The sequence below is a fragment of the Solanum verrucosum genome, unplaced genomic scaffold, assembly GCF_900185275.1.
Source record: "Solanum verrucosum unplaced genomic scaffold, falcon-dt-bn FXZP01000289.1, whole genome shotgun sequence".
Taxonomy (NCBI): domain Eukaryota; kingdom Viridiplantae; phylum Streptophyta; class Magnoliopsida; order Solanales; family Solanaceae; genus Solanum; species Solanum verrucosum.
Window position 1 is genome coordinate 163,719 of NW_026020016.1, and position 22,058 is coordinate 185,776.

General features: G+C 29.7%; 3 protein-coding genes and 1 non-coding gene across 4 annotated transcripts; 1 reads left to right on the forward strand and 3 right to left on the reverse strand.

Annotated features, from left to right (window-relative positions):
- Window positions 1-2,558: 2,558 nt before the first annotated feature.
- Window positions 2,559-6,018, forward strand: LOC125820900 (uclacyanin 1-like). The gene is made up of 2 exons (XM_049500326.1): window positions 2,559-2,808; window positions 5,453-6,018. Exons 1-2 carry the CDS (start codon window positions 2,643-2,645, stop codon window positions 6,016-6,018), a joined length of 732 nt encoding a protein of 243 aa, XP_049356283.1. The 5' UTR covers window positions 2,559-2,642.
- Window positions 6,019-6,363: 345 nt separating this feature from the next.
- Window positions 6,364-6,436, reverse strand: TRNAA-AGC (transfer RNA alanine (anticodon AGC)). The gene has a single exon. It is a non-coding gene; the product is annotated as a tRNA-Ala (tRNA).
- A 644-nt stretch (window positions 6,437-7,080) lies between these two features.
- Window positions 7,081-9,224, reverse strand: LOC125820886 (protein DESIGUAL 3-like). Its single transcript, XM_049500310.1, has 3 exons — window positions 8,980-9,224; window positions 8,131-8,339; window positions 7,081-7,444 (listed from the first exon to the last, which is right to left on the reverse strand). The coding sequence occupies exons 1-3, from the start codon at window positions 9,076-9,078 to the stop codon at window positions 7,267-7,269; spliced, it is 486 nt and encodes a 161-aa protein (XP_049356267.1). The 5' UTR covers window positions 9,079-9,224; the 3' UTR covers window positions 7,081-7,266.
- A 5,495-nt stretch (window positions 9,225-14,719) lies between these two features.
- Window positions 14,720-19,828, reverse strand: LOC125820951 (potassium transporter 5-like). The gene is made up of 8 exons (XM_049500374.1): window positions 19,665-19,828; window positions 19,032-19,254; window positions 17,504-17,752; window positions 17,117-17,155; window positions 16,761-17,021; window positions 16,621-16,673; window positions 16,437-16,551; window positions 14,720-16,050 (listed from the first exon to the last, which is right to left on the reverse strand). Exons 1-8 carry the CDS (start codon window positions 19,791-19,793, stop codon window positions 14,720-14,722), a joined length of 2,400 nt encoding a protein of 799 aa, XP_049356331.1. The 5' UTR covers window positions 19,794-19,828.
- Window positions 19,829-22,058: the final 2,230 nt, after the last annotated feature.

The following is a 22,058-nucleotide window of genomic DNA, read 5'->3' on the forward strand; positions in this document are numbered from 1 at the left end:
TCTCATTATTTGTAGTATAATTATATAATAACTAATCTCATGAGATAACTTTGTCTATTTCACCCCCTTATTACCAAATGACCTCCACGGTGGTAGAAAGGAAAATATTTTTCACAGAAAATACTTTTCAAGAAAACTTTATCTAGGAAATAAGTGCTTTCTTACTTATTTTCTTGTATTAAGTATGCAAGTATAAAAAATATTATCATAAAAGCATTTTTATATATCTAATTAAGATAAACTTACGAGAATGAGATGGGAGCAGGGGTGAGTGGTTGTGAGGGTGTGGAGGAGAAAATGCAGCTTGTTTTCCCTACTTTTATTATGAAAGTCATTTTCCTTATTTTCATCAAGAACAGTATTTTCCTAAAGAAAATATTTTCTAATTTTTTTTGATAAGTTGAACATGAAAAATAAAATGTTTTCCTCTATACCGAACACACCCTTAATACTTTATAATATAATAATATAAACATGAACAAGAAATTTGATATTTCTTGCTTTGCACTGCTATAATATAATAATATCTGATGACAAGAGACAATATATCGTTTATGAACCTGTTGACAAAATCGAAGATATATCAAGGATTTTAGATGCTTTGATCAGGATTCTGCTAGACATCATGTCTATTGAAGTTGTTTACTTTTTTCTTGAATTGTTTGTTATATTTAGTTTTTCATAGATTCGATAGAAAATTTAGCATATTTTGGATTGAATCTATTTTTTAATATGTTCGTATGTTTAACTGAAAAAGCTCATGTGGTGCAAAATTTATATGAAACAAAACAAATGGAATTTGGAAAAAATGAGAAATTGTATTGATTGGTCTAGTGTACAAGGGATCTTTCTAAAGAGATTCTAACAAATCTCGCTCACCTTCCTCGCCTCTCCCTCATCTCGCTTGTCATTCTCTCATGTATCCAGATACATGTGAATCACTTTAAATACATACAAATACATGTATCTAGTATGATTCACATGTATCTAGGATACATACGAATCTCGCTCACCTTCCTTTTCCCTATTTTTGTGGTAGTAAAAGTATATGTATCTAAGTGTATTTTTCTTCAATCTATAGTAGAAAACTCTTAATTAGTAGTAAGATACGTAATATTCTCAAAGTATAGATAATTATAATATATATGATAATAAAATATGTCTAATTATATAGTTTTTTCACCTTTTTAATGTATAAATCCATTCACCCAAGCCATATTTCCATCAGTATGAACAATGATAGAACAACCATATAAAAAAATAACCTTGTAACTATATGGTGTAATTGCTAGCAATTCTGCTAACTTCTCTCTTTGAGAATGTAAGAAGGTAATTACTCCACTTTAATTAAATTCAATGACATGTTGACTAAATAATTAATTACATGATCAAACAAACATGTCAAAATTGTGTTATTACATTCAATCACATGTTAACTAGATTATATGTTTTCCTAAAAATTTAACCAATTGACAAAATAAAATTTAATTTAATTGTCATTAAATTTTTTTTTATTACCACTAAATATCTCTTTTGTCATAACATGGATCTACTCGAAGAAAAGTTCACAATCCAGCCATTACCTTTGAAAGGCAAAAGGTCAAATAGATAAGTAACGATAAATAAAATCATTATCATAATTAAATTAAAAATTAACATTGAATTATTCCATTATTTAGTATTTAAATCACAATTTATAAATAGGAGTACTATAGGACTAATTAGAGCTTGAACGTGCATCCACCTATACGACAGCCTACAGTATTTGGTCAACAAGATTATATCAACCACACTCTTACAAATTTGAATTAGTTAATATAATTACTCCCTCCGTTCTATTTTATTAGCTCTATCTGAATCGAATTTGTAATAGCTCTAGAACAATTAGGAGATTCTAACTATGATAGAACCAAATAATAATAATAAATGTGTCTTGAAGGGGCTTTTTCTCAACTTGTTAATCACATATATTGAGAATACATTTCAATTTTTATTTTTATTTTTTACAATAATAGTCCATATTGTTGCATGTTCTTGTGATGCATTGTACTTCACAGAGTCAATAATGTGTAATTACACTCAAGCAAATAGCCCATATAGCTAATTGAATATTACTTAATAATTTATCGTTAATTCGTCATTAAATAAAATTAGCGATAAACTTTTTGTTGATATCCGTCTCTAATTCCTAGTGATTTATTTCAATATACTTCATGTGCTAGTGATATATTATAGGTATCGACTAACATGATTTGTGGAGCAGTAATGAGATTGTTTCACTCTTAACCAGAGGTCTCGAATTCGAACCCTGGTATAGAAAAAATCATGTTGAGAGCACTACCCCAAATGAGCCCTATAGTGCCGGATTTAGTCAAGGCTCCAATGCGGACTCTAGACATCGAATTGGAAAAAAAAAGATGTATTATAGGTATCTACTAAATTAGTCCTTAGCACAACCCAGTATTAAAAAAATCACCGTCGTTGGCGTGTTTGGATTATAAAATATATTAATCTTAGTCAAACTATCTATGTCCTCTTTCAAAAGAATTACATATAAATAGCAGAATTTTGCTATAAATAAGACATCAATTCTCAAAATATAGCCAAATTAATAAGTGTTGTAACATTTTTGGTGATTAAAAATGGCTATGGTTAGAATATTAATGAGTTTGGCTACCATAGCCATTTTGTTTGGTTCTACCATGGCTGCAAATCATACAGTGGGAGCTCCTAAAGGTAGATGGGATGAAAGCACTGATCTTACAACATGGGCTGCATCAGAAACTTTCCTAGTTGGTGATAGTTTGAGTAAGTCTACCCCATTAATCATTTAATATTCGAGGCAGATTCAGAATATGAAATTCATGGGACATCAATATTGTAATGCTAAGACCATCTCCAATCCTACTCTATTTTACTCTCCATTCTCTATATTTGGAGAGTAAAATAGAGAATGCCCTCTCCAAGCGCCAGGGCCGGCTCTATGCTTTCAAAAATAAGGCCTTTGCCTTAGGCCCCCAAATTTCGGGGGCCCCAAATTTTTGTCAAGAATAAATTAGGTGTTAAAATTTTTAAAGAAAAATTAATTATTTATGATAAAAAGTATAATTTTTTTAAAAATAAATTATTTTATCCACTTTAACATCTTTTGTACTTTGTTAAAAATAAGAATTAACAGTGAAAAGTGTTGAACAAAGTGAATTACAAATTCTTTTTTATTTCTTTTTAAATTTTAGTTTCAAGCATTACTCTAAGCATATTAAAATGAGATATACCAAGTCATCAACTTTTTGAGTCAAATTCTATTATTCTAAACTTCTAACTCTTATCTTTATTTAATATTTATCAACTTATTACTTATATCATTATGTTAACAATGCATATAATAATTGTCTCACTTAAAGGATGTTTTTCAATGTTGTGTTGATAAAATCTTACCTAAAACTAGTAACTCAAAAAACAATATTAAGTACTAATAATTTTCATCTTAATAGTGTAATTTTTTTTTTTTTTGAATAAATACGTATATGAAGTGTATTTATATTTTAGGCTGCGAATTGAAATTTTGCTTTAGGCCCCCAATTACGTTGAGCCGCCCCTGCCAAGCGCTCTCTATTTTACCCTCTACTCTCCATACTCTCTATTTCACTTTTTGAATATTATATTATTATTTCTATTATTTTGTAATTAACATATTATTTTTCATATAAAACTATTAATTAAATCTCTAATATTCGTAATTCTTTTAAAATGTAATATACATTTTTAAAAAAAATATTATTAAATATATACTACTTTCATCTCGAATTAATAATATTTTAATTTTCATCACTTTGTGATACAATGTGATGTTATTATGAATTTTCATTATGAATAATGCACAAAATCTATATGATAAGATACAAATTTTAATTTAAAAATACAATACATAATATAATAATTTAAATACAAGATAACAATACACTACAATACAATATATAACATAATAATTTTAAAAATCACAACAATAATTTAATAATCTGATAGTTTGGTTCTAGATTTAACAATATTCGAAAAAGGAAGTATGTAGTGTATGATTTAGAGAAATTGTGGTTGTAATTGAGATCATGCTTGTCGATTTCGTTTTTTAATTATTCGTAGTTGTTCTTTAGAAATTTAGAATAAAATATAATTTAATATTAAATAAAGAATTTCAAAAATTAAATTTTATATAGCATGAAAATTATATAGGATGATTATTAAAGAAAGAAAAGATTTATATTACGAAATAAGAAAATGAAAATGAAATAGAAATAATAATTTAATATTGAAGAGCGAGAAGATTCTTTTTTAGAGAGTAAAATAGAAAATTGGATTGGAGTTGACTGTCTGAAAAAATAGAGAACTCTATATTTAGAGAGTAAAATAGAGTATAGGGTTGGAGATGCCCTTTGGATTCATAATCAAATACATATTTCATGGAATTTTAAGTATAACATCGGGTTTCTTGCTCTTATTTCATGAGTCAACCGTGCATAATACATAAATATGTCTTTTAACTTAGCTGACATCTATACCCTCCAACTTTGAATGTGTATAACTAGACACTTAAACTTGTAAAAAAAATGAACAAATAGACACACACGTCTTACGTGACATAATACATGTAGGACGTCACATAGGACACAAAATTGTCATATAAGACGCCACATAAGACGAATGTGTTGATTTATTCAAATTTATACAAATTTAAGTGTCTATTTATGCACAGTCAACGTTGGAGGGCGTAAGTGCTAACTAAAGTCAAGCTAAAAGAAACATTTATATAATATATCTTTTTATCTAGTTTTCCATTCGATATTTTATACATTTGACTAATACGAATTTGCGTTGCATAAGGCTAAAAGGGGACATGCTCTCTAATCAGTGGTGGATCCAGGATTTAGAGTCTGTGGGTGCCAAATAGACTTATCGATTAAATTAATTTTATATTTGATTAAATTATTCGTCTTTTCGCTATATATCATAAATCAATCAATAAAATATAAATAATAAGATATTACACTTTTATTGAGTATTTAATCAAATAAAAGAAAAGTCAAAGGAGTAACAATGTAATTTCTCAAAAAAAATAGGTACAAATGGGATTCAAACCCGCAACATCAGCCTTCTAAAGTTGCCCTCCTACCGTGGCACCACAAGCCAGTTTTGTTCTGTGGGTGACACGCTCTATATATATATATATATATATATACCTATGTATATATAGAGTTTCCATCGAAGTTCGGGGGTGGCGTGGCACCCCACACCTCTTCATAGATCCGCCCTTGTCCCTAATAGATGTTTTTCTATACCTAGGAATCGAACCAGAAACATATGGTTAAGAATGGAGAGATTCTATTCATTATTCCTATCATAACCTTTATTGATAATTCCGCGTATTTTCTAATTTTGTTTTTTTGTTGATTGACAGTTTTTGTGTATACTCCAAACCATGATGTTCTTGAAGTTAGAAAAGCTGATTATGATTCTTGCCAAACAACAAATGCAATATCAACAAATGGTGGAGGAATGACTATCATCTCTCTATCTTCTACTGGCAAAAGATACTTTATATGTGGAACTGGTGGACATTGTGCCTCAGGAATGAAACTTGAAGTAAACACACTTGCCACAGCTCCTGTAGTTCCTCCACCATCGTCACCCCCGGTTAAATCCCCTGTTTCAGCACCATCGCCGAAAATTGCACCTAAAATATCCCCTGTTTCAGTACCATCGCCGAAAAATGCACCTAAAATCTCCCCTGTTTCAGCACCATCTCCAAAATCTTTGGCACCAACGCCGAAAAATGCACCTAAAAGCTCCCCTGCTGCTAGTAGTCCTGAGACTCCGCCATTGCCTCCTTCTTCTAGTGATTTTGTACCAACATCATCTCCATCGTCATCGCCATCTGTACCATCGTCTGCTGATAAAATTAGTGTCATTGCTAGTTCTACCGTGGGATTTGGCCTTGTCATTATGATGTTGTTCTTTATGTAATTCAATTTATTTTTTTTGAATTATTGTTTTAATTCTCTTTTGTATATGATTTATTCGATCTTGATAGCTTGATCGAGAGAAATTCTTGTTTCAAAATGTATAATTTTGGTAAAGACGACATGGATGTGTACTTGTGATAGAACAAAATAATTTGATTGTTGGCAATTTTCTACACAAATCAAATATATTGAATTCTTCATATAGTAGATACAATAACAATGTACTAGTATAATAAGATATAGTTTGTACGTATATCATAAGTACAAGATAGGAATGTTGTTTCCGATATATCGTGTGATATAAAAAATATTATGGTTTACGAAATAAAAAGGCTTTAAAATAAAATGGAGATGCGGGGTATCGATCCCCGTACCTCTCGCATGCTAAGCGAGCGCTCTACCATCTGAGCTACATCCCCAGTTGATGCTTAATTTGCTCATAACAATAATATGTAAATTGTATTCTTCAGTTTAGTTGGTCAAATCAGTTTATGAACAAATTATAGTGCTAACAAGTTGAGGATGGGTTTTCTAGATTAAGTATAATTTTCATTGGTTGTCTTTTTAATGATCGGCGTTTAACTTGGGTCCCCATTTTAGCAAGTATAAATATTCGCTATATATTCTTACCTTCCTCCTCTTAATTTTTTCTTCTCCATCGTTTATGTGCGATAGAAAATTGAAGACTCTTCTTATTAAAAGAAGAAGAAGGAATTAGGTACGAACACTTCCGTTCCTAAACATCACAAATTAGACGTTAGTCTATCAGCACATAGCTTCTGAATAATTTGTTATAGAGTTATTATGATATTTATATTTAAGTCCTCGTAAATTTGTGACAAGACAAGTTCTTGCCCATCATAAAATTTTCTAGCTAGTGTTCGATCAGACCTTGTGGTAAGACAAGTCTTTGTCCATCTATCTGAACATTTATCGATCTATCAAAGCTTGTGGGCAAATTTTGAATCCCACACTATTTTTTTTATCAAACTTGTATAATTAATTTTATAGCAGATAAAGATACGTGAAATTAACTCAAACTTGTACAATACAAATTAATACTAGTACTTAATAATTATGCAATTACCATTAGTTGAAAACATCAAATGCCCTAGTCATCTCAACAACTATGATCAAACAAAGAAAATGGAAGCATCGATCCTCTCTCACACCCCCTTCCAAGATATTTTGAGCACGATCCACCACTAAAAATGCTTCTTCAAATTACAATTCGAACGACGAAATCGTCCTATGCAATTGTCACAGTAGATGTGGCATAGAATGCAACAGAAAAGATGGCATGTACGAAACACAAAATTCCACCAATTGAGAAGAAATGATGATGCAATAAACCACATGAAGATCTCGATTTGTTATTTGACATTGTGCCAATCACTAGCATTCCCATTCCAACTGCCATTATTATCCTAAAAATTCCAAAATTCAAACAAATTACAAAAATTGAAGGAATAAGAATAACATGGTATATTTATAAGACCACACGATTTAAAAGATAATATTGTTGTACGATTCAAATCTTTAATTTAAAATTACAAAATTTTATAATCTTTTTTCTATATTTTTAAACATTCTGTCCAAGCAAAATACACGTACTAATATAACACATATACCAATAACAATAGCCTAAAATCACGGTAAAACATATTGATTAGAGCAACTTTCTTTACCCCATGCATTCCCAAGTATGGGGCTCGAAGAGAATAAAGTCTCTATATTGTCTGACCTTTTTTATAAAAAAATTGGAAATAACAATAGTTGAAAATACAATTATCTACAATTTTTTTAAAAAAAATTGTTGATGTATGTCTCATTTTTTGGTGAATTATATTTGGTGAATCTGTTTCAATTTATTTATCTTACTTTCTTTTTTAGTGTGTCTCAAAAAGAATATATCTTCCCTTTTTCGTCCTTTCGATAATTCTAACTTTTCAACTGACATGTTTAAGTCGATAAGACCAAAAAGACATTACGGTACATTATATTTCACGTATCTTTAACTAAAGATCATAAGATTCAGAAATCTTTTCAACTTTCTTAACTTCATGTCAAGTCAAAATCAAACAAACAAAATGTAACGGAGAGAGATATATACCATGTGAAAAGAAGACAAGCAAGTGATAATTGTCTGCTAGGTGGTGCTTTTTGTATGTCATCTCCAGTGCAATAGCAATAGCTGCAGCCTCCAACAAGATTAGCAAGAATATGAGCAGCTGCTAGAAGACCAGCAGCAGCTAGCCCTAGAATAAATGCATCATGGCTTGGCTCTTTACACTCAAAAAACCATAGCTTCAAGTGTTTTACCTTCAATACCACACACAAAATAATTAGTTTCAATTAAGTTCTATGACAAACATTATAAATTGATATATAATTAATATGAACAATGATTTAATTAATTTATTTCTATATCACTATAGTCTAAAAACAAATTATTGGGTTCTGTCAAATTCGTAGATAGAATTTTAAGTTTTTTGGTTGTGAATTTTTTTTAGACAAGTAGTTCATTGAGTTCTACATAAATTATTTTTACGTATGTATCACTCCCTTTGTATCGATTTGTTTGTTTAATTTTAAGTTGCTATGAAGTTTAAGAAAGTAAAGTTTACTCTTGTGGTCTTAAATTAAAGATATGTTGAATATATCAAAATATCTTTTAATCTAGTGATGTTAAACATGTCTGAAATGAAAGAGCTATCAATAAATGAAAGAGACATTCTTTTCTAAACGGACTACAAAAAAATTAGACAGATAAATTGAAACGAAGAAAATAAATATATTATTTTTAAGCAGAAACACAAGATTTAGACCAAAACTATTGAATTCCGCCAAACTCATGACATAACTATATAACTCCACTCCTAACTATAGCTGGTTATTATTTTATTTTTCAAGTTATTATATCAAGATTAATACAAAGAGTGTATAAAAAGTGACTTGTTACCTGGTTTTGAGCTCCTTCTGCTTTAATTCCAAGAAGACCAGCTAGAGCATCTAAAGCCACAATCACTAAGCATGCAAATATCCCAAACAACTTAGACATTTTTTCATAAACTACTTCAATGACACTTTCAAGAGGAAAAAGGAATAATTAAATTGTCTAAGGTTTTAAATAAATAAGCACCCCTCCACTCTATTAAGCTTGTGTGAAAAAGTGTAAAAGCAAAAAATATCACAATGACAAAAAGTGGATAGTTTAGTGAGCTGGACTATATAGTACAAGTAGTAGTGAGCTAAAATGAAATGGGATATTAATTATTAATTGCCTTTTCCGTTTGAATTTATGTGAAGTGAATCAAAATATTAAAAAATACGTGAAAAGTACTACAAATCATTATAATTAGTGATTCAAAGTATTTAAAATGAAAAAAAAATTGTAATAAAAGAAAGTGTCAGACTCTCCAAATAATAACATCTTCACATAAAATTGAGATGAAGAAAATTTGAATAATCTTATACGCATGATATTTATAATAAATCATATTAACTAATTCTATAGTTAAGTCGTAAATTAAAAGTGAGAATGTATATTTTCATTTTTTCTTATTTATATGACATTATTTATCTTTTCGTCAATCCCAAAAAAAGTTATACGTACACTTTTGTATTTAGTAATAATTTAATTTTAAGTTTTTCGTTTTATCCTGATGAAATGATTTATAATTACAAAAATATTTCTAATTTGTTTAGACCACAAACTTTAAAAAACTTGTTTTCATTCTTAAACTTTGTGTTTAATCAAACACTTTTACATAAATTACGATAGAGAAAGTGTTAGTAATATGTTGTTTACTATAAATAGATGAGTGAACGATCAAATACACACCTAAAAACTCTCGACTTTTTTAGTTTTATACATAAACTATTGATGTGTAAGTGTAGTACTTGAACTATCACCAAATGCTTTTTGAAATACACATCAATTATCACTTGTTCATTTTGCTACTTAAATATCACCAAATATTTATCGAACCACAGATACACTATATCAATTATTCATTTTTTCTATATATAAATAAAATATCACCATTGTTCAAGCACGAGACAGTAAAATAATGAGTGATTAATTCTAGCTAGGAAAATTTGTCAATATGATTCTAGTTTCGCTTTGGCCTTTTGTTCCACCTTTTCTTTTATCTTATATCTAGGATTCCTTTTAGTGGGGAACCAAGAAATATTTTTCTCTAAAGTCTAAACCAGCTAAGAAAAATGGTGTGGCAAAGTCATCAATCACAGTCAAAAAGGTAAATTTCATTGAGTGACCACAAAATGCCCTTCTTCTTTTTTTTATCTAATTTAATTTAACTTTCAAGTAACTCAAAACCTAATTCACGATAGTATTAGTTATGAGAACGGACACTTTAGACAATAATTTTTATTAGATCCTTCTATAATATTTTTTATTAAAAATGTATATATACATAATTACAAAACTTATTAACGATGATGATTATAATTTGATTTCACCTCGATCGATGAGAATTAGACAATACAACTTTCAAGTGTGAAAGAGGGTAGTAATTTTAAGACTTTTATGCTTCAAATAAATTCAGTCTGATGATATTCGGTGGCAGTACATTTTACTGTTGCTTTCTGATTTTTTTTGGGATTGTCGCAACTTTATATTTATCGTAAAATTTTGTCGAATATTAATAAATTTTAATTTTTTTTTTTGATAATTTAAGGAGATCAAAATTTAAAATACATGTTTAAATTCTAATTTCTTACGCTTGTTATTCAATTTAACTATATATTTTAATTCATAGCTAGAAAGGATTCAATAACGAGACAACTCATCTCCAATTTTTACTTGTTTTTTTTTTCAAAAGAATCCTTATATTTCACTACAAAAAGATTTCTTTTTTAAAAAATAAAAACTAAAATAATCCCATGTCTGGAGTGTTATATGTCAGAATATGGGAGCTTAGCCTCGTCTCCGAATATAATAAAGCATATAAATTTATCCTTGAAAAAAAGGGTAGAAAAAGCTATTACAGTAGGATTGTGTATCAGTCGGTTCGGTTTGGTTTTGAAATACATCGGTTTGACTTATTGGTTATCGATTTGTAGAGATGCTAAAACGTTATAGAACCATTAAGTTATTGACTTATCGGTTATTGATTTATTGGTTATTGATCATTATCGGTTTAACCGTTAAGATTTGATACAAAAAAAATCATTGAAAATTACTTAGGAACAAGGTGACAAACCAGATGAACTATGCACAATTCACAAATTACATCTTGCTCAAATGCAACTCTTTTACATTGTAGAATAACCAAGTGTTCAAGACAAACAAAAATAAAAATAGGAAACTAAACTCTAAGTCAAAGACTTTTATACAAAATGGTATAAGTATAATTATTTAATTACTATCCGGTTATCGGTTAATACGTTAAGAAAAAACGTCATATCATTAAAAATCGATAACCCGATAACAAAAAAATCAAAAACCGTTATCAAAACCGCTAAATCAATAACTTATTATTGATAAACCAATAAAAAAATTTCAGCTCAGATTATCAATTTCGATTTGACTCTGAACAGCCCTACTAGACGGCCCAACCCCAATTTTTATTCATTTTACATTTTACAGAGTACACCTTAAATCTTAATTCCGTTAATAATATATGAGATAATTGTGAATTTTGAGCAATTGTAGTACTCCCTCCGTCCTATTTTATATGGCAACATTTGATTGGGCACGGAGTTTAAGAAATAAATGAAGACTTTGAATTGTTTACCAAATTGTCTTTTAAAAAGTAGACTCACTTTTTTCTCTCATCATAAATGTATTGGAGTATTATTTTAAGATTAAGTAAGACAAACAAGGGTAAAAAAGGAATTATACCTTTAAATACTTACCATATAAGGAAATGTGACATTCTTTTTGGGACTGACCAAAAAGGAAATGGTGCCACATAAAATGGGACGAAGGGAGTATTAGATATGCGTTCAGAACGAACATGATAGGTTTCTCTTAAATCTGGTATTTGCATAGCTTTTTCTTAGATTTGGTATGTGGATTTGAAAGAGTTGAAAATTTTTTCGTTAGAGCAAATTCATTTTAAATTAGAAAATATAATTTAAAATTTTTTAAAAAAAATAGATTTTGAATCTATCGCTAGGACTGACAACACACCAGCGACCCTATATGCATCAATAGACATCAGTTTAGTTTGTGTAATTTTTAGATATTACCTTGTATATGTATTTATGGAAGAATATAATAATAGAGTATGTGTTTAATGAAATAATCGAGATGAACATAATTATCTGATCTAGACACCCATGTCATAAAAAAAATAATTATAACCCACTCCTTTTCTCATCAAATCTATTACAGTGCACATGAGTTATAATGTGCATCCTGCTTTTGAGTATTCCTTTAGTTTTAATTTATTTATCCTAATTACTATTTGGATAGTATAAGAGTATTGTTACACAAAGTAATATGTAAATTTTATTTTATTTTAAAATGAAGATCTACATTTAAATTCACACCAAATCTTTTTATTTTAATCCTCATACTCCAAATCAAGCCGAACAAATCAAAAATATAATTAGTACTACAGAAAAATCTAAAACCATCAGTTTATACATGTGGGCTTAAATTTTAGAGTCTTTTTATTAAATCCAAAAATATGAGGTGACCTTTCATGTTTTTAAGAAACATGGACCTAACTATTCTAAATTATAGCCATATAAACAGACAAAGATACTTGAACAATCAAGTAGAAGGAATTAACAGGTTAATTTTGCTCCAGTTGTATCCTAGCTATGGTTCCAGCCAGCTGCTAGTTGATGGGAGGTTTACTTTACTTCTAGAAGTGGTTGTTGCATCACAATCTAGGTAACATGGAGCCTCGGAGTGAAGCAAATTCAGAATTTAAAATTGACATAATATATCTTTTAAATTTGATTTTAGTTAGCATTTATACTCTTTAACTTAGAATATGTATAAATAGACACTTAATCTTATATAAAATTAAACAAGTAGACACACGTGTTCTATAAGACATAATGCAATTAAGACTCATTATAGGACATAAATTGTCATGTAGGACGCCAATGAATATGTCTATTTGTTCAATTTTACAAAAAATTAAGTGTGTACTTATGCACCCCCAAAGTTAGAAGATATAAATGTCAATTTAGGTATTATGTCTTTAAAATTTATGGACTTTGCATTTACATCGAGCTCGTAGATTTTTTCTTTTTTTTAAAAAAAATAATAGGAGGTAGGAGAAGGAGAAATGGAGAAAGCGGGATGGAAATGTTATGGGGTTTGAGTGAAGATGAGGTATGCTGAAGAGTGAAAAAAAAAATATCACACGGAATGCCCTTATTCAACTTGTTTATTCTGCTTCCACTAAATGAATCGTTATTTAATTCCTTTAATCTGTGAAAATATTTTCTTTGTATATGCATCGACTCAAATTATATCACATAAATCGAAAGAGATGAAGATTAACTTTCCACTTCAACAGCTACTTGGTCATTAAGGTTTCATTTTCAGTGAAAAGCACCCCACATAGATCCCACTTCCTCAACATGTTTTCTAGATCTTCAACCTCTGAGCTACACGGAATATTCCCCTATATATATATAATACCAATCATCTCCTAAATTTGTAACCCCAAATATTCTCCTAGTAATTTCATCAAACACCTTGACTACAATTCAAAATCTTTAAAAAATTTCAAAATTTTCACTTGTGATAATGGGCAGATCAATATCAAAATTTATGTTCTCTTGCTCTGTTTTCATTTCAGTCTTGATTTTCCAAGCAATGGCAGAGAAATCTCAGATTTCTCCGCCATTCCCACGAAAGCTTACGATTAAAAGAGTAGCGGAAAGTAACATTGCAAATCCACCATTATCGAAAGGTAGAATTGCAGAGTTGTTTGAAGAAGGAGAAAATGAAATTGTTGAAGGACCCTCCGGGGCCGAAGCTTCGGCCCCGGAGGTTACTAATATTCTGAAAATAAGGCATCATCATTCTGCTGATAAGTCTGTTGCTGGAGGAGAGGTCATTATTGGTGGACTTGTTACTGCTATTTTTGCTGCTGTTTATTGTTATATTCGAATAACTAGAAAGAAAGAAAATATGTAAATATCATAGGTTAAGAATTGAAAAAAAATAGTATTGTACTATTAAAATGCAAATTGAGAAGATTTTAATGCAAAAAAAATATGATTTTGTTATGTTTGTCGTTAGAAAGAGTAAGTAATTCGATCAGAATAGTGGAATGAAAGGTAGTAGAAGAATTAAAATACTCCTTTCTTTTCCAATTGCCCTAAGAAGATAGATGTTTGGAAAGGTTCTCGTGATTCTCAATTATTTCAAATATTCGGAACTTGTAAATTCAAAATCCTAGTTTTTATTTCGAGCATAACAGAAGATGATCTAGAATTGGATCAATCACATTTATTAGAAGTTCGACAATAGAGTGGTTCTACCAGCAAAGAGCCATATACGTTTTATTGTAAACATCTGCTGTTGTACCTCATAGTTGGGCTGTACCTTCCTTAGGTGTCCGGTAAACGTGCCATAACTTGTAATGTTGATCAATATATGTAAGTGAATTGAATTTCAGAGAATAGTAGTTGTTCATTCAGTAAATAAAAAGGTCATACAGAAGTAGTAGAAAAAACTTATAGCGGTGAATTTTCAGTCAGAATTATAATTCACAAGTCATGCCAACCCTTAGAAGCCTAGTCTTGGGAATAGCCATCATTTTGTCACCTTGTCTGAAGTTCTTGCGCAAGAAAGTGTAGGCATAGTTGACAGCAAATTTCTTCAAGAACGACGAATCTTGTTTCGTCACAACTTCTGCTTCTCCCAACAGATAGAACACCCCTTGCTCTTTAGCCTTTTCCACAAATTGCATCTCTTCTTCTGTGTCCACCAAACTTGGTGGCACAATTTGTATTCGAGTTGATGAATGATTAGACTGACCTGATGGAGTGTTAATTGATCGAATCGAACCAGTTGGTGATGATACTCTTGATTCTACTTGTTGTTGCAGCTCTTCCTCTAGGTGGACCACAGTTGACGATGATTCTACTTGTTGTTGGCCTGATACCGGTGTTTCAGTTTCAATTTCCTTATCTGCAACTTGATCATTATGTGCTGCAAGAATATAATTTTCCTGTTGTATGAACTCTTTCAAATATTGGATCAACTGGTTTTCAAAGTCCTCTGGTTTCCTAATTTGATCATTGTAGCCCAACCTAACGACACATCGAAACACTTTGTATTCCCTAGGCTCAACATGTCTGAACAAGAAACGTTCCTCGAGTGCTACTTTACTTATAGGAATGGATTTAATTGACACGAGAACGATGATAGAGTGGAGAGATGGAATATTGGAGACAAAGTGAGGAAATATTGGTGGAATCCCCTGTACTAATTCAGAGTATAGTAGTCCAATTCCTGGTATTCTTTTGATGTCTGGATTACTGGCCAAGTCCCTTATGTAGTCACTCGAGACCTTGTTATTGAGCTCGAAATGATATCTTTGTTTCTGAACATAGTGCCAAATCCCCATGATGATCACAAACACAATCGCGAAGGTCAAGGGTAGATATCCACCATCCACGAATTTTGTGAGCTGAGCTGATAGATATGTTGATTCTATGGTTAAATAGACAGAGTAGAACAGGGCGATACGCCATATGCTGATTTTCCATATAACAAGCATAACTAATGTAACCATATGTGTTGTTATGATTTCAGCACTAACCACAGCAATACCATAAGCATGTCCCAATTTTTCGGTTGTTTTGAAGCTGAGAGTAACTAAAACACAAGCAATCATGAGGAAGTAGTTGAGTTCCGGGATGTAAACTTGACCCTCATGTTTTTCAGATGTGTGAACTACTTTCACCCTTGGGAAACAACCTTGACTATGTGCCTGAGCTACAATTGAAAAAGCTCCAGATATCATCGCTTGACTCGCAATAATGGCAGCTACAACAGCCACTACAAATGTTGGCCAGTAAAGTGCAACTGTAAACAACACAAACAAAACCAATTATCTATGGTGTTATGATACAATGTAGGTCCAAACTTTGTATGTTGTCAAAAGGCGCCTCGAAAGATCCTTATATGACATATGTGTGATTTTACCTAAGAGAAGTTTCATGGCAAACTCCCCTTTTGTTGGTGGTTAAACTTTAGAGGGAGTTTGCTCGTAAACTTGTCTCAGGTAAATCACATATCGAAATAGAAGAGAAAAAGTTAGGGGGTCATATAAGTATGAGAAGGATTCAAATATGTTGAGGCGTCTTCAAGGGAACAACATATGTGGGACTACCAGACTCTACTTGTGGGACTAACACAAAATAATTGGTGAAATTGACGAATGAATAAATATGCATACAAATGAAACTTGCCTGGAACTGAAGCATAGAAAGCATTTCCCACATCACCAGGGTTTTTTGAGAGATAAGCAGCTTGTCCAATGTAAGCAGAGAGGATCGATGGAAATACGAGGCAACTAAAGCTTATCTGCAATATATTACACATCAATTTATATCGCGTAAGGCTTATTAAAGAAGAAAATGAAAGGAGACTTACTTGAATGGATCGCACACTGAAGTGACCCAAATCAGCAAACATAGCTTCAGACCCTATGAACAATTATGTGTTAGAGTTCAAAATTCTATCACATTATTTACAAAGTTCGATTTTACATATAGAATTATGAAAATTGTTACCTGTAATGCAAAGGAAAACTCCGCCAAGAGAAAGCCATCCATTTTTACCGTTTCTTTTGAAGTAGTGAAGAATGTACATGGGATTAAAGGCGCGTAAAACGCCTATATCATACGTGAACAAGTTGTATAGACCAATGCCACTTATGAATAAAAACCAAACGCTTATAGCCGGAGCAAATGTGTATCCAACTTTATCCGTACCAAAACGTTGAAAACAGAAGAGAGCCACCAAAATCGCAACAGAAATATACATAATCGACTCTGCAAGGATCATTTTTTCGATTTTCTTTGGTTAAAAGTTAGGAATAAGAGAGAAAAAAATGAAGAAGAAGAATTCATTAACATAAATTTATTACCTTGGCCTAGAGGCTTGATCCCACTTACAGCAGAGAGAACTGCATTGCATAAAAAAAAACATCAAATTAAATAAGAATGCAAGTAATTATTATATTTTTGCATTATCGATTTAATTTAACTTGTTATAGCAAATTGTCTGTCGTATTTATCAGGTTAGGAGCTCATGAACTTATTATCCTACATGTGTTTGATAAGACCACTTATTTTTGTGTCCTTATGTTATGTATGTTGATCCCATATTGGGACATGGAGGCGAAAATAATAATTGACTATTCTAAAGTGTTGATTGTAAAATGTTAATTATATATTGTCATTTATTATTGACGGTTGGCTCTAACAATCGTTTAGGTATCGTAATAATAGTGTAAAAATTCTTTATACCGAACCTGAGATGCAAGGGGTGAGAACTCCATCACCAATGACCATAGATGTTCCAAGAATGGCAAAAAAAACGAGAACAATTTTTGCAAAAATACTGTTCTCCAATTTATGTCTGATTTTTTGAGCCCTTTTAAATTGATTTGATGGTATTTCCAAACCATAATGTGAAAGTTCTCTATCTTCTGGCTCATGATTTGGGATCAGACTCACTTTTGCATATCTACATATTAAGGAATATAATGCAAATGATCCTCCTGCAAAAGAATAAGAAAATAATTAAACTATGTAAATATTAAGATTTTCGTCTTATTTTATTTTATGTGACGGTAAGTCATACATTCTTCAAGTATTGGAAATTGTATTTACATATCTCAAAAGTTAAGCAAGAAGTATTGTTCATAAGTTCGCATAATTAGGGTCTGTCTAAGAGAAATGTTATGAAAAATAACTAAATTTCTTATTTATTTTATAATAATTTTATAAGAAAAATAAAATAAAATCTCAAAAATAATTATTTATAATCTAAAAAAAACACTAGACATGTGGAATGGGGTGGGGGTGGGGAAACCACTTATGAAACTTATTTTTCCTACTTTCATTAGGGAATTCATTTTACTCATTTTAAGGAAAATCATTTTCACATAGAAATTTATTTCTAAATAAAACTTCTTTTCTAGGAAAATATAAAATAGGAAACAGCTAAAATTGTTATTAGATATAAAAAGGAAAATGAGGAATACAGTATGGTAAAAAATCAAAATTGTCTGTTGGATATAAAAGGAAAAAAGGAAGAAAAGATAATTAAGTTTTTTAAAGCAAGATAATAAGTACGTTCACACACATTTAATATTCATAACAAACAGTGTAAAAATGGTCAAATCATATCTTTACCCAATTCAAATTTGAGAATATAAAAGGAATGAAACAAAATTTAAATATATAAATATATATATATTAGATTCAATGAACACAATCTTAAGAAATATTGAAAATAAAGATAGAATTAATTGCAAATTTCTAAAAATATCCTTCATTTATATTTTGAAAAATTATATACACTAATCTAATAAAAAATCTTATCATCACAATGTGAAATGTTGATAAGACTTTTTTATCTTTCATATGTATTCAATGTTGGACAAAATTGTATTTACAACTATTTTTTTAAAATTAATTATTTCTTTTTATTCATCATTAGACCTTAGGGATTTCTTCCACTATTAAGCAAATACTACTAAACAAGATCAATATTCACCATTTCTAAAAAAAATTATAATTCAAACATATTATTTATGTTATTTCCATACAAATTTTGTATACATTCATATAAGGTACATTGTGGAAAGTACGTATCACACGAGACTAATAATTCTAAATATTCAAAAGAGTTTTAAGAAATAATAGATACGTAAAGACAAAATTGTTCAATTCTCCAAATAGTAACATAAAAATAGAAAGTACGCGATATGAATCTACAAATATCAGGTGAAAAACCAAATAAAAAAAAACAGATAGAGGACATGTATAACTCACCATTGCCATTGTCATTGGCCCATAAGACAGTGAAGACATACTTAGTCATAGGTATGAGGATTATGGTATATATGATGAGGGACAATACACCTAAAATGTCATCCTTGTGTTTAATTTTTTCAGTAAAAGTACTTGAAAAAACATAGAGAGGGGAAGTCCCTATGTCTCCATAGATAACTCCTACTGATTGAAATGCTAAACTCAGTAATGTCTTCCAATCACCCTGCATAGTACAAAAAATTGTATAGAAATAAACAAATGTTGTACAAAAAAAATCATTTCTATTGAAGTGGTAAAGATTGGTTAAAAATCACTTTAGGTCATAGATCAAAGATAGATCGAAGAAATCTTGTATATGTTTTTTTAATTCCCTAGTTAAAATTTTGATTTTGAACATTCTAAACATTTTGACAAGCCTACATATTCAAATGAATCTTGTCCCTTCATAGGACAAGTGTTGTAAAACAAAATCATTTCTAATGGAGTGGTTAAGATGGTTAAAAATCACTTTAGGTTATAGATCGAAGGAATCTTGTATAAATATTTTTGAATTCGCTCGTTAAAATTTTGATTCCATTTCTGATATCAACATCATAAAAGATTCGGTTACGTATATATAATTTAAATCTATACCTTTGACGCGTGTCTTGACGGAGTCAAAGAAACTTTTCCAGCCTCCACGTTGAGGGAATCAACACGATGCAACTTTGTCCATGACACTTTACGACCTTTAAGCTTATTTTCACTATCTAAAGTTGCCATTTTTTAAAATTTTTTATCACAAAGGCTGCCTCTTCTTTTTTTGCCTTTGCTCTTTATATATATAGGCCCTCAAAAACTTACACCCTAAGAAGTTGACTAGCCACAAATCACAATTACTTGGTTACTTCCTAAATTATATATATAAAAAGTTTGGGATATAAATTCGATGATGTGACGCTCTCTATAAGGTCTAGAATTTTATTGATTTTTTTTTTTAATTTTTTATATTTTATCTTTCATCATCAATGCTGTAATTTGTTTTCCTTATAAGTTTTTGCCTTCTTTTCTTAATTTCATTATTAATATCATTATATCATTTCCTTAAATTACTTTTTTTCCTTATATTATTCTTTTTACTTTCTTTTATTTAAATACAAGGATCGGAATCTGTCTACTCCTTCCGTTCACTTTTAATTGTTATGGTTTCCTTTTTTAGAGTTAAACTATTAAAACTTTGACTAACATTTTACTATTGACTTTTTCATCATATTGATATGCAAAAAATTGTAATTTATAGTACTTTTCGTATAGTTTTTGAATATCTAAATTTTTTTGTTTAGATAATGTAATCTAATTTAACTTTGAAAATTAGTCAAATTGACTCTCAAAAAGCGCAACATGACAAATAAAAGCAAACGGAGGGAGTAATATATTAAAGCTAGACATTAGAAAAATGATGTGACAACTCTCTTTGGCCTGTATTATTATTTATTTTTTCAGTTAATTTTTTTATATATATTTTTACCCTCATTTTTCTAGTTAAAATTAAATAAATTCATATGAATATATATATATAATTAATTAATGCAAACACAAAAAAAATATTCAAATTGATGTTTAATGATGCTCAATGTTTTCAGCTAAAGAATAAATACTATAAAAGCGGATTATTTATCGCTGTATATGAATAACTGCAACTATGGCGGTTGAAAATTCGAATCGAAAAAAAGTTATTGGTCTATCATTAATGCGATATTGATTTATCGACTTTAATAATGGTTTTAATTTTTTTATTATCGCGTTATCAATCTTTAACAGTTTGAAGTTTTTTCTTAACAGGTTAACTGATAATCTGATAGTAAATTAATTAATTATAAGTATTTATACTATTTGATATATTAAGTCATTGACTTCGGTTTTAGTTTCATACTTTTATTTCTGGCTGTCTCAAACTCTCGGTTATTCTACAATGTGTCAGTATTTGCTTTTGAGCAAGATGCAATCTGTGAACTCATATGCATGGTTCATTTGGTTTGTCACCTTGTTTCTAAGTAATCTTCAATAATTATTTTTAGTATGTGTTAATTCTTAACGGTTAAACCAATCGATCAATAATATATCGATAAGCAATAAATCAATATCTTAATGATTCTATAAAATTTAACATTCATACAAACTGATAATCGATAAGTCAAACTTCAAAACTAATAACGAAACCGACTAATACGCGGTCCTAACTAAACCATTCTAACCTACATCTATTTTCAACCAACTTAATTTTAGCATCAGGACAAGGAAGGATTGTTAATCTACGACCAAATAATTTATTTATTAAAATAAGAATGTTTGGCTTAATTTAGCAATAAGTATACGTTTTTGTCTTTTCTTTAGAGTTGAAAATTTTTCTGCTAATTATATATCACAACAATTACATTTTTATTACCCCAAAGAAAAAAAGATCAAACAAAAGATCAATAATTTATACAACAATGTCATTACAAATTCACTCTTATATCCAAACTAATTGAATTCATAGTAAGGAAACTAATCCTAATCTTAAATAAAAGACAAAAAAGGAATACTCATTCTATTTTTCTATTAATTTTGGGATTTTCTCTGGATATTTTGTATATTTCATATGAGTTTTACTCTTGGAGATATTTTTCCTAATTAAGTTTTCTGAAAAAGGAAAGAGAATAGAATTTTTTTCGTTTTGCATGGAGGAATTTTTTTGATGTAAAAATAAATAAAGTGTTTATTTATTTTTTAAAAATCATTTAAGGTAATTTTTCAGTGTGGAATCAGATGTGAAGGTAATGTTTTTGCAACATGTGTATTATAAAAGATTGATAATAATATCTTAGGTAATAATTTGTCAAATTGAATTGGATTTTGTTTTAAATAACGTATAGAATGTCTTATTGGTGGATAATTTTCCTTGAGAAAAAAATAATTTTCCTTTTTTTACTTTTTTTTGGAGGCTTTTTTCTCTTCAAATTTCAATGTAATTTATCCAAATTAATTAATGTCAAGAAGTACCAAATT